The 15,913-nt window shown below is 38.5% G+C and overlaps 1 protein-coding gene across 1 annotated transcript in view; it reads right to left on the bottom strand.

Moving 5' to 3' along the window:
- Positions 1–10,685: 10,685 nt before the first annotated feature.
- The window catches only part of MET (MET proto-oncogene, receptor tyrosine kinase), a 110,463-nt gene continuing 105,235 nt past the window's right edge, over positions 10,686–15,913 (bottom strand). Inside the window, exons 21-22 of the mRNA XM_044387785.3 lie at positions 12,997–13,133; positions 10,686–12,888 (exon numbers count right to left, since the gene is read on the bottom strand). Coding sequence (XP_044243720.2) covers positions 12,678–12,888; positions 12,997–13,133 — 348 coding nt within the window. The 3' untranslated portion in view covers positions 10,686–12,677. The remainder of the gene's footprint in view (positions 12,889–12,996; positions 13,134–15,913) is intronic.

Genomic DNA, 15,913 nt, shown 5'->3' with positions numbered 1-15,913 from the left:
TCTATCTCTGTCGAATAAATAAATAAAATCTTAAAAAAAAAAAAATCTAAGAGTCTAAGAGTTGCCTTTGATCCCCTCCGTCCAAATCCACATACAGTTCATCAGCATGTTTCATTCATTTTGCCTTCAAAATGCATCTCAAGTCTGTTCACTTATCTCTACCTTGACTGCCTCCATCCTAATGTTATTGAATAGTCGCCTTATTTCTCTTGCTTTGCTACAATCTACTTTCACTCAGCAGCTAGACTGATTTCTAAGAAACCCTGTTTAGGGGCACCTGGATGGCTCAATTGGTTAAGTGTCTGCCTTCAGCTCAGGTCATGATCCCAGGGTCCTGGGATTGAGCCCCATGTTTGGCTTCCTGCTCAGCAGGAAGCCTGCTTCTCTTTCTCCCTGCTGCTTATGCTCTCTCACTGTCTCTCTCTCTCACTGTCTCTCTCTCTCTCTCTCAAATACATAAATAAGATCTTTAAAAAAAATAAAAATAAAAAATTCTGTTTAACACCCTTCAGTAGCTTTCCCTTGCTGTTAGAATAGAAATCTAACTCATTGTTGCTTACATTTTCAACTTTGCCTCGTACCACTCTTCACCCAGCTCAACAGATTACTGCCATGTGGGTCTGTTTCCTGGGCCTTCAACAGGCCCCTTCCTGCCTTCAGAAACAGCCTTTGCACTTGGTGTTCTCACTGCCTCCAGGGCTCTGCACCAGCCCTTCACACTGCTGGCTCGTTCTTGTCTTCCAGTCTCAGCCCACATTTTGCTCTCTTAGAGAGGCCTTTCCTGATCACCCAGTGCCAAATAGCCATTGTAATCCTTACCTTTTATCTTATTTATTCCTTTCACAGCATTTAAAACAATTTGAAAATAACGTTTGTGTATCTATCTATACACCCATCCATTATCCATCTATCTTTTTTTCCCTTCCTCCCTCCCTCCCTTCCTTCTTCCCTCCCTCCTTCTCTCCCTTTCTCTCTTCCCTTCTTTCTTCCTTCCTTCCTCCTTTCTTCTCTTTCTTTTCTTTTCTTTTCTTTTCTTTTCTTTTCTTTTCTTTTCTTCTTTTCTTTCCCTTTCTTTTTCCCTGCTTTGGAATAAATGCCCCATGGCGGTAACAGTCTTGTCTGTTATTTTCCCTGCCGTGTTTTCCTTCCTTAGAACAGTGCTTATCATGTCAAAGCCTCTCAAAAATATTTTAAAATTGAATAAATGAAAATCCAAAATTTTCCCTTGGCAAATGGTGAGTAGTGGCAGAGCCGGGATGGGAACCTGGCCCTTTCTTGCTTCAAACCCTTATTCTTGGGGCGCCTGGGTGGCACAGCGGTTAAGCGTCTGCCTTTGGCTCAGGGCGTGATCCCGGCGTTATGGGATCGAGCCCCACATCAGGCTCTTCCGCTATGAGCCTGCTTCTTCCTCTCCCACTCCCCCTGCTTGTGTTCCCTCTCTCGCTGGCTGTCTCTATCTCTGTCGAATAAATAAATAAAATCTTTAAAAACAAAACAAAACAAAAAAAAACCCTTATTCTTTCATTACGAGACCGCCTTACCAGTCAGTCAGGACTGAGTTTTTCTCTGTTATTAAAACAAGGGCTGTTTTAGCTAAGTAAATTGAAGAATTATAGTAATGATTTGGTTAATTTGTGTTCCCTCTAACGGATTTTAGCTGAACTCCACATATGCTTTAATCATACATTTTTATTTGAATTATTTAAATAATTATTCCAACTCCACTTTTCTTTGCTCTCATTTGTTATTCTATGTATGAAAACCATTTCCTTTTAAAAATAATGTTGTCCATACCCTTCTGAACTAGTTAATTTTCTTTCCAACATTTTCTTTTGGGCCATGTAGATATGACCTAACAGTAACCGCAATAATGCTGTTGTTTCAAAGGGTAGAGACCTTTTTTCTTATAAAAAAATTGAATGTAAAAAAAAAAAAGCCCCCCTCATACAGTGTGAGAATGCCTGTTTTTCTTGGTAATATTTCATTTCCTTAGCAAGACTATTTTCTTCTGCTTTCCATTGTCAGCAGACGAAAAAGATACAATTAAATCAAGGAAACCTGGCAGGGCCGATTTTGGAAAATAAAATGAATTCAGTTTCTGATTTAAACAAAGAGCAATTTATTATGTTGGAAAAACACTGCCCTGATGAGATTCAAACTCAACTTGTTTCATGTTAGCTCAGGACAGCACTTCGGATCTGCATTTTTGTTTATCTTTGAGAAGGGGCAGTGATTTCACCCCCAAACTTTGAACTCCAAAGAGGACGTGGAGTTGTTTCAGGGTCAGCTAGCAATGAGCACCCAGAACCCCTGCGCTGACGCCCAGGGCCGGATTCATGGCCTTTGCCAGGCCTGAGCCCACTGATTCTAAGTACGGGTCTCCTCAAACAGCTCCAGCAATTCTGCCACAGTGGAGGAAGTCTGGGGTTGGTTAGAGGAAATTTTATACATCAGATGAATTCTAAGGAGATTTTTTGAAATTAAAAAGCATATTTTGATGAATCGAAGAGCCATAATAATACCTTTGTTTGTATAAAGCCTTATTATTTGATATTTACAGCTAGCTCTGTGAGTATAATTATCATCATACTTCATAGGGAAGAACAGTACAACTTAAAAAGAGTAAGTGACACTGAGGGTCACACCAGCAGTAAAGTCAGACTGGACTAGGGCCCCATTGTTCCTAACACCCAGGCTGGTCTTACTAAAAAGGATGAAGAAAACTAGCATCTGTTTTCATGGCTTTTAATTTCATATATTTCTGGATTATGCCAAACTTTGGACCTGTTTGGGGGTAACTTTATTCTAGAGTCTTCCACATTGAATCTTCCTGTGGAGTAAGGCAGGTTATAAATGATGATGATGTTGATGGGTGATGATGATAGTGATGATAATGATGATAATAGTAATAATAATAATAATAATAATAATAATAAAGCCAAGCTCTCCAGAAATAATTACTGCCACTTACTAAGAGCTATGCATACATTGTTTCATTCAATCCTCATGCAATGTTATGAGGAAGTCACCACTCTCATTTCCGTGCTCTCGATGTGGAGACTGAGGCTTAGAAAAGTTGAGCAACTTGTCCAAAATCACGCTGCTCATAAGTGGTGGAAGTGATTCAAACCTATGGTGTTTGATCCCAAAGTGTGTCCACCTAACCCCTACGCTATAGAGCTATCCAGAATGAGAGTAAGAGATGGGTCCGCCAGGTCACTAGGCACTGAATTATGGCCGGATTAACTCAGTAATACGATGTCAGTTGATTCAGGTTTCCACATGTGGCTCCTTATGTAACGGACAAAATTAGGTTGGGTGTGCTCCTGCCAAAAGGACAGTTGGAGTGAAGCAAAATAACTTGCTACAGTAAACAACCCATCTCTGTGGTGTATGTTTGCTGCACATTAAATACAGTTCCAGTCAGTTAAAGGTTGTCCGTCAGCTGAAATTCTGAAAATAATCCCTCACAGAATGCTGCATATCAGGAATGGGTGATTTATTTTTATTACCTAAGTTTAAAACCCTTTATAATTTCCAAGTTGGTTTGGCTGGAATATTGCAAAAGAGAACTAGAATGTTAGAAAAGTATAATATTTTGCTGATTTTTTTTTTAGTATATCGATTCTGTGTTGTTACATGGAAATAAACAAATCTGTTCCTTTAATTTTTGTATGAAAAGAACATAATTTCAATCTTCTATTTAAGTAAAAGTTGAGAAAATATTTAAAGAATATCAGTTTGGAGGGACACCATAGTATAAGTCAGCTTGGGTGGAGGCGGTGGTCCAAATGGCTTGGTTTAGTCCTGTTTAATACCGCTTTTATCAAAGGGAGCTATTTTTGGTGGAAGTTCAAAGTCGCAAAGGTAGAGAGATAATCTCTTGATCAGGAGATGATGATGAATGACCCTTTGATCAATAAAATGGAGGCTTTTGAAGGATGTCCTGAAAGTGTCTGGCTTAGTTTAGAACTGAAGCAAGGTGGAAATTTCTGGAAGAATATACAAGAAAGTGTTAACATTGTTTATCTTTAGGAAGCGAGGATGGAGGGTGTGAAAGAGTGGTCAGAGGATATTTCCTGTCCACTTTATACCTTTTTGTCTAAAATGTTTTTCCATGAGGATATATGCTAAGAATAAAACAAGACATAACAACATAAAGGATTGATGCAGGGACAATCTAGGAATGGGCACAGGTTTTCAAGCTGAAAAACGATGTATCAGATATATTATATAGTTTTGGCAGCTGGCTTGGGATTAAAAGGAAGAGTCAATATAGAGGGCAGAATCAGGAGCTCAGTTCTTAGAATGATGTTGGAATACGATGTTGTGTGTCGACTTTCTAAGCCAAGTGTAATTTGGAGACAGTAATCTAGAGCCCACGTGGAGGATCCGTTTCTTCACATCACAGTATTTAAAAGAAAATGATTCAAAGCAATCGTAATTTTAAATTTGATATGCCTGCAGTAGAGGGGTTACATTTTCATTTACAGGTTAATTCTCTGTCAATAAAACAATCCATAAGTCAACATATCCCCAGAGGAAAAGTGGGAGTCGGATATATAAAAGAAAAAATGATAAAGAATGTGTATTTTTTTTCTGAATCGCAAATGAATAAAAAAGTAAGAGCAGCAAATGGCACATTTTTGTGTTTAGCTTTTTTTTTTCCTCCTGTGAATCAACCAGTCTTGATGGTGGCAGCCCTGATTTTTTACTTCTGTCATTTAAAGCATTCGTTTACTAAACAAACAGCATTTCATTAAGCAAGACCAATTCCTGAGAGCATTACCTGAGCCCATTAGCCGCCAGACAGCCATTAATTCCTGCGTCCTGGGATGAGATCATTATTATCATCATTATTATTTTTATCAATTAAGCTCATTTTCAGAAAAAATATCTGTGTAGTTTTAACACTGGATATTTTCTTTCTGAAATATGTTTTTTTAGTATCTCTATGATAGTGACTTCTTGCTTTACCCACGTGTTTTCACAGACCCTTCGGCTACCACCGAAGATAATTTAAATTCCCTCTGTTTAATTCTCTTAGTCCAACAAAAAATTAGAAACAGCTTGCAAAAGTATCCTGATAGCATGTTTGGGTTTCTCTGTAATTTTTCTTTATTGGGACTTCTGAAATAATGTCTGAAGATCATGTGACTGACTTCAGATGTGTGTGGCAGGATTTCACAAAGGCTCTGATTTTAGCATTTCTGTTTACAAGAACTGTTGCCCCTGATAGAGATGGTGGTTGTTTAGTACAGTTCTACAGAAGGAAAGGCCCAGCTTGGCTATAATGGAAAGAACAGATGTCACCCAGGACATAGGGGCAAACGTCAGTGACGGCTTCAGCTGGCAGAGAGAGCAGTCTGTCCATTACCACTTCCAATACTTTTAGAATTAGAGACGGAAAGAAAACTCATAAGACAACTGTGAAAATTATAAACAACCACGAAAGGTAAATGAAATATGGTTCTTAAAAATTCCAGGCTGCCCAGTAAAAGTAGGAACTGATATAATAGGTCCCATGGACCATAATGGGGAACACAAATGGCTTGGGGAGTCAGAGAAAAACTGTTCTGACATGTTTGGATGCCAAAGATTTTTAAAGTTGATCTCTTTTGGCCTGGTAAGATTTTATGCATTTTTGTCGTTCCAACCCAGAGGTCCAAGGATTAGTGGATGTTTTTGCCAGCCTGGAGCTCATGTGGTGAAAAGAATGTACGCATGTGACAGTGAAAAAGTGAATGCATAAAGACAAAGGGCTTCTTTTCAAGAAAAGGATAAAAATTAATTATCATTGTAGTCTGGATCCAGAGCTTCAAAATAATGTTCAATTAGAGCTAATTTACTTAAATTAAACATTCTGTTTATGCACCCTAAATATGTCCAGTCCCATGTCAGAATTGCTTCTTCAACACTAACCAGTTTTCAGAATGCTTAACCAGGTAGGGTTTTACTGCTCAGGAGAATAGGACGTGAGCCCTATTTTAAATTAGTCTATAAGCAGAATTACGTCTTCAGTAAAAAAAAAAAAAAAAATATAGGAGCCATTTGAATGTTTGGATGCTAATTTTATATGGGATTAATTAACTAATTCATATCAGTTTTTTAAAAAAATCTATACTTTTATTGGTAAGAAGGGAAACACATTTATCAGAATAGCTCAGAAGCACACAATGGAAAAAAGGAAGGCAAAATCCTACTATTTCCAGCATTTGTTAAATATTTGCCTTAAAGCCAAGAGAGTACTAGTCACCTGACAGGATAGTAAGTTCTATTAATGATGGGCTTTTCATTACCATAGATATGCTTTTGCAATTTTCCTAGATTTCTGCTCCTGGGTCACATGGTAAGTCAATAGTAGTTATAAACCTCTCAGCATTGTGATCAATACCTTAGGCTGACGTAATCTAGACCTCTGGTGTAATTTACAACAAAGGACAGTTTGGGCAAGCCTCTGTTTTATTACCTTCAATTCACCAACTGAAATATTTCACTGGTTTATGACTGAACTTATTTCCAATTTTTGATAGATAGGGAATTGAGATAGTCTTGAAGAAAAATGCAAGTATGAAAAGGAAAAACATTTTATGGAATTAAAAGCAATCAGCATGTCTTACTTTGGGGCATAATGTCTGTGTACCTATCTCCTGAAATTGTCTAAATTGTGTAGTTCCCTATGTATGTCTAATCATCCAGATGGATTACAATATTAATGAAGTATTCCTTATCTTCCAAACACACATCATATAACTAAAACAATACTGTACTTAGCCTACTTTTCCTGAATCTGAATAATCATTAACCATCCATTCGAGCAAAACAAAGAACAGTAATAATCTCTAGACATGAATACTGAGAATTGTGACTCCTGTCATTGTGCCTTTGTGAAACTTTCCTGTAATTTAGACAGATTGGTTTTTTTTTTTTCTCGCATGTCTGTTGTATATTTGAGGTTCAAAGATTAAACAAGAGAAAAGGAAATTAGTCATTAGAGAGGTGAATAAAGAAATAGTAGGGAGTTTAAGGAAAGAAGAAGGGGTGGAGGTATTTTTCAGGTGTCCGGCACTAAAAGGAAAGGTGCTGCCATTTTGTCACTGTCTTGTCACCCTTCTCATCACCCGCCCCCACACCCCCACAACACTGCCACATAAACACTCAGGGATAAAGTGAAATCACAGCTCTGTATCTACTGTATAAAGCAGGTATGAGATGGTTGGGGAGAGGATTTGGATTTAAGGTCCCCCTTCAGGCTTAATTTCCCTATTCAGTCAAACACAGGTTACGTTTACATGGGCTCTTACTGTCCAAGATTGAAGATAATAATAATATCACAATTAATGAGCAACTATGGTATACAAGGTACCTTTCCATACTATTGTTTTAGTCTTCAAACAACTTTGTGAAGTAAGTAGGATTAGCCTATTTGAGAGAGGTTCAGTATTTTGCCCAAGGTAGGTCAGAGTTTGATTTATTTGCCTAGGAGGCTTCACTTTGGAACGTTTGAACTGTTTCCTTCTTACATTTCATACTGTATTACAAAGCCATAGGAATGAAAACAGTATGGTATTGGATACTGTATTTCATACTGTGATTTCATACTGTATTACAAAGCCATAGGAATGAAAACAATATGGTATTGGATAAAAACAGACACACCAATCAATGGAACAGAATAGAGGGCTCAGAAATAAACCCACGCATATATGGTCAATTAATTTACAACATAGGAGCCAAGAATATACAATGGGGAAAGAACAATTTTTTCAATAAATGGTGTTGAGGAAACTGAATAGCCACATGTAAGAGAAGGAAACTGAATACCATCTTATACCATACACAAAAATTAACTCAAAATGACTTAAGGAACTGAACATAAGATCTGAAGCCATAAAACTCCTAAAAGAAAACATAGCCAATAAACTCTTTGATACAGGTCTTGGCAATGATTTTTTGAGTCTGATGCCAAAAGCAATGGCAACAAAAGCAAAAATAAATAAGTGGGCTTACCTCAAACTAAAAAGCTTCTGCACAGCAGTGCCTGGGTGGCTCAGTTAGTTGAGTTGGTTCTTGATTTCGGCTCAGGTCATGATCTCAGGGTCTTGAGATTTAGCCCTGTGTTGGGCTCTGTGCTGAGGATGGAGCCTGCTTGGGATTCTCTCTCTTTCTCCACCCCTCCGCAGCTTGCGCGCATGCACACACACACACACACACACACACACGCACACACATACACACACACACTCTTTCTCTCTTTCAAAAATAAGCAAATAAATACATGAGAGAATAAATAAATACATAGCTTCTGCACAGCAAAGGAAGCCACCAACAAAAAAAAGGGCAAGCTATGGAAAGGGGGAAAATATTTGCAAATCATGTATCTGATAAGGGGTTAATATGCAAAATATATAATGAATTCAACCATTCAACAGCAAAAAAAAAAAAAAAGATTAAAAAATGGGCAGGGGATCTGAATAGACATTTTTCCAAAGATACATAGATGGCCAACAAGACACATGAAAAGATGCTCAACATCACTAATAATCAGGGAGACACAAATCAAAACCATAACGAGATATCACCTTACACATGTTAGAAGAGCTATTATCAAAAAGACAAAAATAACAGGTGTTGATAAGGACATGGAGAAAAGGGAACCCTTGTGCATTGCTGGTGGGAATGTAAATTGGAAAACAGTATGGAAGTTCTTAAAAAAATTGAAAATAGAACTACCATTTGATTCAGTAACTTCACTTCTGGGTGAAAGGAAAGGGAAGGGAAAAAGGGAAAGGGGAAAGGGGAAAAAACCTCAGTACTCAAAAGAGATATATGCATGTTCATTGCAGTATTATACACAAAAGCCAAGATATAGAAACCACCTAAGTGCCCACTGATGGATGAATGGATAAAGAAAATGTGGTATAGATACAATGGACTATTATTCAGCCACAAAAAAAGCAAATCTTGCCACTTGCCACAACATGGATGGACCTTAAGGGTATTATACTAAGAGAAGTCAGTCAGATAGAGGACAAATACCATATGATCTCGCTTGTATGTGGCATCTCTAAAAATAAAAAAAGTCACAAAAACAAAAGAACAAAAAAAACCAAGCTCATAGATTTGGAGAATAGATTCATGGTAGCCAGAGGTGGGAGATAGGATTGGGAGAAATGGGTGAAGGAGGTCCAAAGATACAAACTTCCACTTATAAACCGTGATGCTTCTTCAAGATAGTTTACAGATCTAAGAAATGCATAGTTAAACTAGGCATTAATTGTGTCATTTTGTTTGTCTCTTCCATTAAATTCCTTGGGGTGGGAGGGACTGTATTCTTAAATCACCATTATCTAGTATATGTGCTTGACATTTGTAGCTGCTCAATAAATATTAGTTGAATTAAATGAAATATGATCAGTTTCTTTTATATAATGCTAACTTGTTTCTTGAACCAAATTGGGTAGGTTATGATGTAAGACATCTGCAAACATTCGATGTGCTTTTCTAGGTTGTATATTCCTTCCCCTATTTCTTTAAGGATGCTGTGTAGGTCAGAAAGAGCAAAAATATAATCGATGCCTACACTGTGAAGTGAAAAATCGTGTAATTAAAAATTCAGAGCATCAGGGTGGCTCAGTCAGTTGGGTGTTCGACTCTTGATTTCAGCTCAGGTCTTGATCTCGGGGTCGTGAATTCAAGCCCTGTGTTAGGCTCCCCACTGGGCATGGAGCCTACTTAAAAAAAAAATTCAGAGCATCAAGCAAAATTTTGTAAAGGAATATCCTTTCATCCCTCTCTCCCGACAAAGGTCCTCCCGTCCCCATGTCATTGTTCACCAAATATCATGCAAGCTGCATAGGTAAGAACTGCATCTGTGGTGGTTTAAGGTGATTAAGGATAGGAAAATTTGGTTTCAGGTCAGCAATTATTTCAGAATCTACTAAGTGCCAGATACTAGGAATATAGAGATGACAGGTTCTTGCCCTTCAGGGAATGGAGTCTGACTGAATTTCTTATAGAGGTGCATTTCTTGGCTGGGAGTGAGTTTGGCTGTGTACAAGAAATGAATTCTCTCTCATTAAGGATCAGCCCCCACTGTATTTTGCAGGCACCGATTTAATTTTGGGTCTTTTTTGAAATCAGATTGCTCCAAAGTGCCACATGATTTTTAGATGACTGAAATATCACCTCTGAATTCCCTTACCATTCCAAGAATATTCATGGAGATAACCTGAAGTTATGTTCTCTAGCAGCTGGGGGCCCCTGAATGGTGGGAAACTTTGTAGATAGAAAGAGTAGTTTTAAGGGGGTAAGAAGGCCTCTCTCTTCCAACACCCAACAAGATATCTCTCTGCCAACTATGGGTTTTCAGCTTTATTGTCATGGCTTCTGGTCCAAGGCTGCACCTTGTTGGAGAAGAGCATCATGCTAAAGGAGGAGATAGGTGCTCTAGCAGTTGAAACATAGAGAAATGTGAGTAATTTGGCAACTCAGGGCAAACCACTCTTAGACAGAGACTACCTGAGATTCAAGGATGCAAATTCCTTTAAGCTGCCCAGGAATCAACCCAGGTTCTCATATATGGATGATCTTGATGCAGCCAGATGAAATCAATCTTAGACTTCCTCTGTCATTATGTAAATGGAATAGGTAATCAAGCATGACTAACAATAACCGACTCTCAGTAACAAGATGATACATTATTTTAATGGTATGATTTATCAAAACAACAACTATTAACATACAAAGTACCATTCTGCTCAACCGCAGGTATAAGCAACGACAAGTATCTAACTCTTAGAAGAACCACTTATTCTCACAATCTGCCCAAACACATTAACCTAAGAACATGTTTATAAATAGCAAACATGATTTTCACATTGCAGCTTTCTCAAGCATATATACAGGTGTGTAGTCTTGTTGATGGGTTGTTTCCACATGCTCTTTCTGCTCTTGATGTATCCTCTGGATAGTAGTAGAGACATTTGTTTCTGAAGATTTTTTTTTTTTTTGTTACCCACCATTTGCAATATTTGTGCATTAGTATGACTCTTTACTCTTCTGACACAGCATTTAAATTGGAATATATCTCTACCGTACATTTCCTTGTGTCTTCTGGTAAATTCCACCACTGTCAAAGAGTTTAGGTTGTTATCACTCTCTTGCAACATCAGCCCAGCTCTACTATTGGGCTTCCGTGTAACACACCCTCTTTAGAGCTTGCTGTGTTAACCCTTGGCTTCAAGTCCTGGTGATGTAATGAGGGTGGGGTGTACTGGCAATCAGTACATTTCCTTATCACTATTTACAGCCATTGAGAACTATGCTTTTACTAATCCAAGTCTGACATACCTTTTCTGAAATGTTCACAGTGCAGTATTTTTGTGGCCTAACAAAAGTTTTCTTATATCATTAAAAATAAACATTTTTATAAAAATATAATACTTTAAATGTGTACATTGACAAAAACAGAGTATCCTGTGCCACATGCACTATACAGTAGTAAGCACAAAATCCCTTGGAACAAAACATTACAAAAGTCCTGCCCAGAAGAGCTGTTCATCCAGGTGAAATGGCCAGAACTCTCAATTGCTTTTATTTCCCCTTAAAATATGTTTTGCTTCACACAAAGCATGTCCAAATGAAAAACTGGACTCCCAGAAAGTTTTATTACCTCCAATTGTTTGTGGGGTGGGAAGCTGCCACCTGAGAAAGAGGCTAGTATTTCCAGTCCATCGATCCTTTCTTTGCCCTACATGAGCCATGATAGGAACCAATGAACCTTTTAGTCAGATGTATTCTGCTTTAACAACATGCTGAGTTACCTTTAAAAAACACTTACTACAAATCACTTATTTTATTTTCAGAGTTGTCATAAAAAAAAAATACAGACAAACCGTCTAAATGTCCACAATCATTAGAACAGTATAATTCTCAGTTGATTTCTAAATGACAACTAAATATTTCATTGTGACTAAGCTATTTTATGAGAACCTTCTTAATGTCATCTATGTACAATATGTAAATTCCCTATTAATTTATAAGCACATTTCATGTCCTGCCATTTTGAAATGTTCACTGCATTGCCTATGGATATTTTTCCATTAAAAGGAATGTGATACAAAAATTTAAAAGGGAATGTTTGCCTAATGGGCAAATGACAATATCAGTAATAAAAAATGTTAGTGACCATACAACACATGAAAGTTCTTTGAAACACTTTCATTCTAAATGAGTGGCTTGGTACTGGAGCCACATCTGTCCCGGACTTTAAGATTTCTTCTGAATTTTCTGTGATCAAGAAGCCCTCAAAATTCATTGCCTCCGTTCCTCATATGAAATCCTGTAGGATCCTGATTTTTAAACATTTCAACCTAGAATCCAGGTTTTGGCCTGAAGGCACAGGAGCGTCATCACAGCTGTGGGGTTGCTGTTGGTCACTGGCCTATGGGACAAAGCTTCTGGCTCTGATGCTCTGTCAGCTGAGAAATTCCTTAGACTCCACTCATTTTAAATAGCAATATAAAGTCCTATAATAGTGCAATCTTGGCAAAAGCAAAAAATATCTGGTGCCCTTTCAATGGCCAGGCAGTGAAAAAAAAATTGAACAAGTGTAGACTATTGTTTGGAAAGTTCTATGATGTTTCTCAGAAGGGGGCTGGTGAGGTATCCATCCGTCATGTGTCCCCCTCGCCGTCAATGTTATCTTGTGATGACAGCAGAGAAGGGTATGGAGCCACACATTTGACATTCACATAAGTAGCGTTCACATGGACATAGTGCTCCCCAATAAAAGTAGAGAATATTGCTGATATCCTGGAGACCAGTTCAGAAAAAGATGGGCGCAGTTCAGCTTTAGGGTGCCAGCATTTGAGCATCACTTCATATCTATTTCAAAAAGGAAGAAATGCCATGAGAGACTTCGTGAAGGCAAGCATTTCAGTAAAAGTAAAGAATACAGTAATGACAGAAGATTCTGTCGAAATTTCTACTTACAAGGGATCTGGGCAGTATTCGGGTTGTAGGAGCCTTCTGCCTTGCAACAAGTAAACTGTTATATCAAAGGTGTTGACGTCAGGATAAGGTGGTGCTCCTCTTGTCATCAGTTCCCAGAGGAGCACACCAAAGGACCACTAGTCAAACAATGGAAGGGAGAATCCAGGTGAGGACTGTGACCGTATGAACATGAAAGGTGATCAGTAGGTCTTGATAACTAAATTTGGCTTAGCATATTCAATACTATTGCTTGTTCGGGCAAAAATTTCCTTAAAGGTAATTAGTAAGCTATACATTTTATGATTTTTTAAAAAAAGATTTTATTTATTTGACACAGAGAGAGAGAGAGACAGGCAGTGACAGAGGGAACACAAGCAGGGGGAGTGGGAGAGGAAGAAGCAGGCTCCCAGTGGAGGAGCCCGATGCGGGGCTCGATCCCAGGACTCCGGGATCACGGCCTGAGCCAAAGGCAGATGCTTAACAACTGAGCCACCCAGGCACCCCTATACATTTTATGATTATACCAGAATTGGATAAATTTTAGATTATAAATAAATGTAAAGTTTTTAAAAAGAATATCTGAAGTCCACACAATGATTATGATTTCATCTACAGTTAGTACAGTACGGTTTCCAAGTTCTTATAGGGTTAAAATATTAACATATTTTCTATCTTTCTCTTTTCCAATAGTTTCACCACAATTTTTTGTTATTCACAAAAGAATATAAAGGAAACTTTCCAAGATTTAAATTCATCGGATTTCCAAATGAATGTAAATACTCTTTAAGAAATGTAACCATAAACAAAAAAACAAAGAAACAAAAAAGAAATGTAACCACGTCTAACTGTTAATGTTAAAAGGCAAACTCTAAGTCCATGTAAGTAGAAATCCATATTAAAAATCAGAAGTGATAAAACTGCTAGGCAAGAAGGTTCTCTATTGAAAACTAATTTCAATTAAATAAATGTAATTTAAAAATGCTAAAGTACAAGATTGATATAAAACAGCTGTATCAGTACTTTGTAGGAATATTGTAGGGATACAGAGAGGTTAAGTGACCTGCTAGAAATTCCTCCAATAAATCTGATTTCACAGGGGTATAAACATTTAAGAGTTCTTGACTCTTGGGTCTTACTTAGTCTACTAAACTACACTAAATATACAATTTCTTGATTTAAAGCTACTCGGAATACACTAGGTCATACATATTATCTTCCCCTGGATGTGTGCCAAGGTGAGATGACACAAAGAGAGTAATTCGGCATGTGCGGGTCACTGCTGGCCAAAGACCCTGGAAATCAGCTTTTCCTTAGCAATGCATCTAGGCCACTCACAGACTAAGAAGCACATGGGGGTTGAAATGAGGCCCTGAAAAAAAAAGATGTTTGGAGGGAAAGCAGAACACAGACCATACAGGCAGAGCAGGAAAATAGAACATTGAGAAGCAGGTGCAGCTTGCAGCACTCAGCCAGGAAAATAAAGCATGTCCAACTTAACACTGCTACAGTCCAAAAGAAACTAGGCAGATACTATAGTTGCTAAGACAAATGTCCATTAATGGCGCTTTCCCTTTGCCCAAGCGCAGGAACCCTTTAAGGCCACTGACTGCCTTGATCTAAATAGAGAAAACACTCTTTCCCAGGTGGGAGCTAGATAACTTTGCTATCCCCCGCAGCTTCTCAAAATTGAAGTTTCCAAAGACTGAGTATCTTATGAGTCACAACTCATAGACAACTTCATTGTGTTAACCTTTAAGTTCCAGAATTTGCATTAAAGTTTAAATCAATTTGACAAGTTATCTACCGACACTTGGTGCACAAGTAGGTGACTGTCCAAGTTACTAGATGGGCCTAAGGTTGATTTAACAGAATTAAGAGGATTACACAACCCACTGTCACACAGAATAGTAAGACAGAATAAATAATATAGAGCAGTAATAGAAAAGAGGTACAAACGCTGTGAAAAGTAGAAGAGATAATAGTGGGGTCCTGAGAAAGGCTTCAGGAAGAAAGCGACAGTAAAGCAGATTTTGAAGAACAGGGAGCATTTGTTTTCCAGGTACACAGAATGTGAGGGCAGGAAGAGTATTCTGGATGGAGGGAATGGGCCCAGCGGTGAGAGTACTTGTGTGTTTTTTTGAACCATATAAGAACAATAGGTCACTCTGCTTGATGTGTGGAGTAGATGGGGGTGGCAAGGGATAGATAAGGTTGAAATGACACCATGCTGTGGGGGTTTGTGAGAGTTGAAAGTGGGTTAAGCTGAAATGGATGAGACATGCAGTTGAACTCCAGGGGATGCACCTGTAAACGCTATGCTTTAGACAAATAGGAGAAGCGGATTCGCATACGGAGACCAGCTGGGGAGGGGGGTGGTTTCTGAACAGGAGTAGGTGAGAGGCGCTACTGCATCTGGGCAACACGGAGCCCAATGAGACTGAACTCCCAAATTAGGGTGGTGGGAAAGAGCATATATCATACAATAAGCCAGGAACGGCCCTCATGTCCTTTAAAAAAAGATTATTTCATTTAATCCTTATAACAACCCTGTAATGTAATTGGTTTTGTAGATGCTTTAAGGATTAGGAAACCAATGTTTTGAGAGGCTGAGTACTTGTCTGTGATTAGGTCTCCTAACCCAAGCTGAGGCTATAGGTTGGTCTAGAGGCAAATTCACAAAAATGGGGTCAGAGTTGGGTAAGTTTCTGAGGAATTATAGGACTTGGGCAATGGCTAGGAATCAGAGGAGGGTTGGAGGACTTAGGGGACAGGAGTGGTGAGAGGGACGCAGCTTCCAGGAAAAGCACAGTACTGCCTACATTCCAAATTCCCTGGAACAGCTTAGGACTGAGAAGATAGTGGGGAGAGGGGCAGTGAAGGAGGAGAATGAGGCTAACCTAGAAGAGAGCGGCTGGGG

The sequence above is a fragment of the Ursus arctos genome, unplaced genomic scaffold (genome assembly GCF_023065955.2).
Source record: "Ursus arctos isolate Adak ecotype North America unplaced genomic scaffold, UrsArc2.0 scaffold_3, whole genome shotgun sequence".
In the NCBI taxonomy this organism is placed as follows: Eukaryota; Metazoa; Chordata; class Mammalia; order Carnivora; family Ursidae; genus Ursus; species Ursus arctos.
This window is presented reverse-complemented; position numbering and strand designations above follow the sequence as displayed.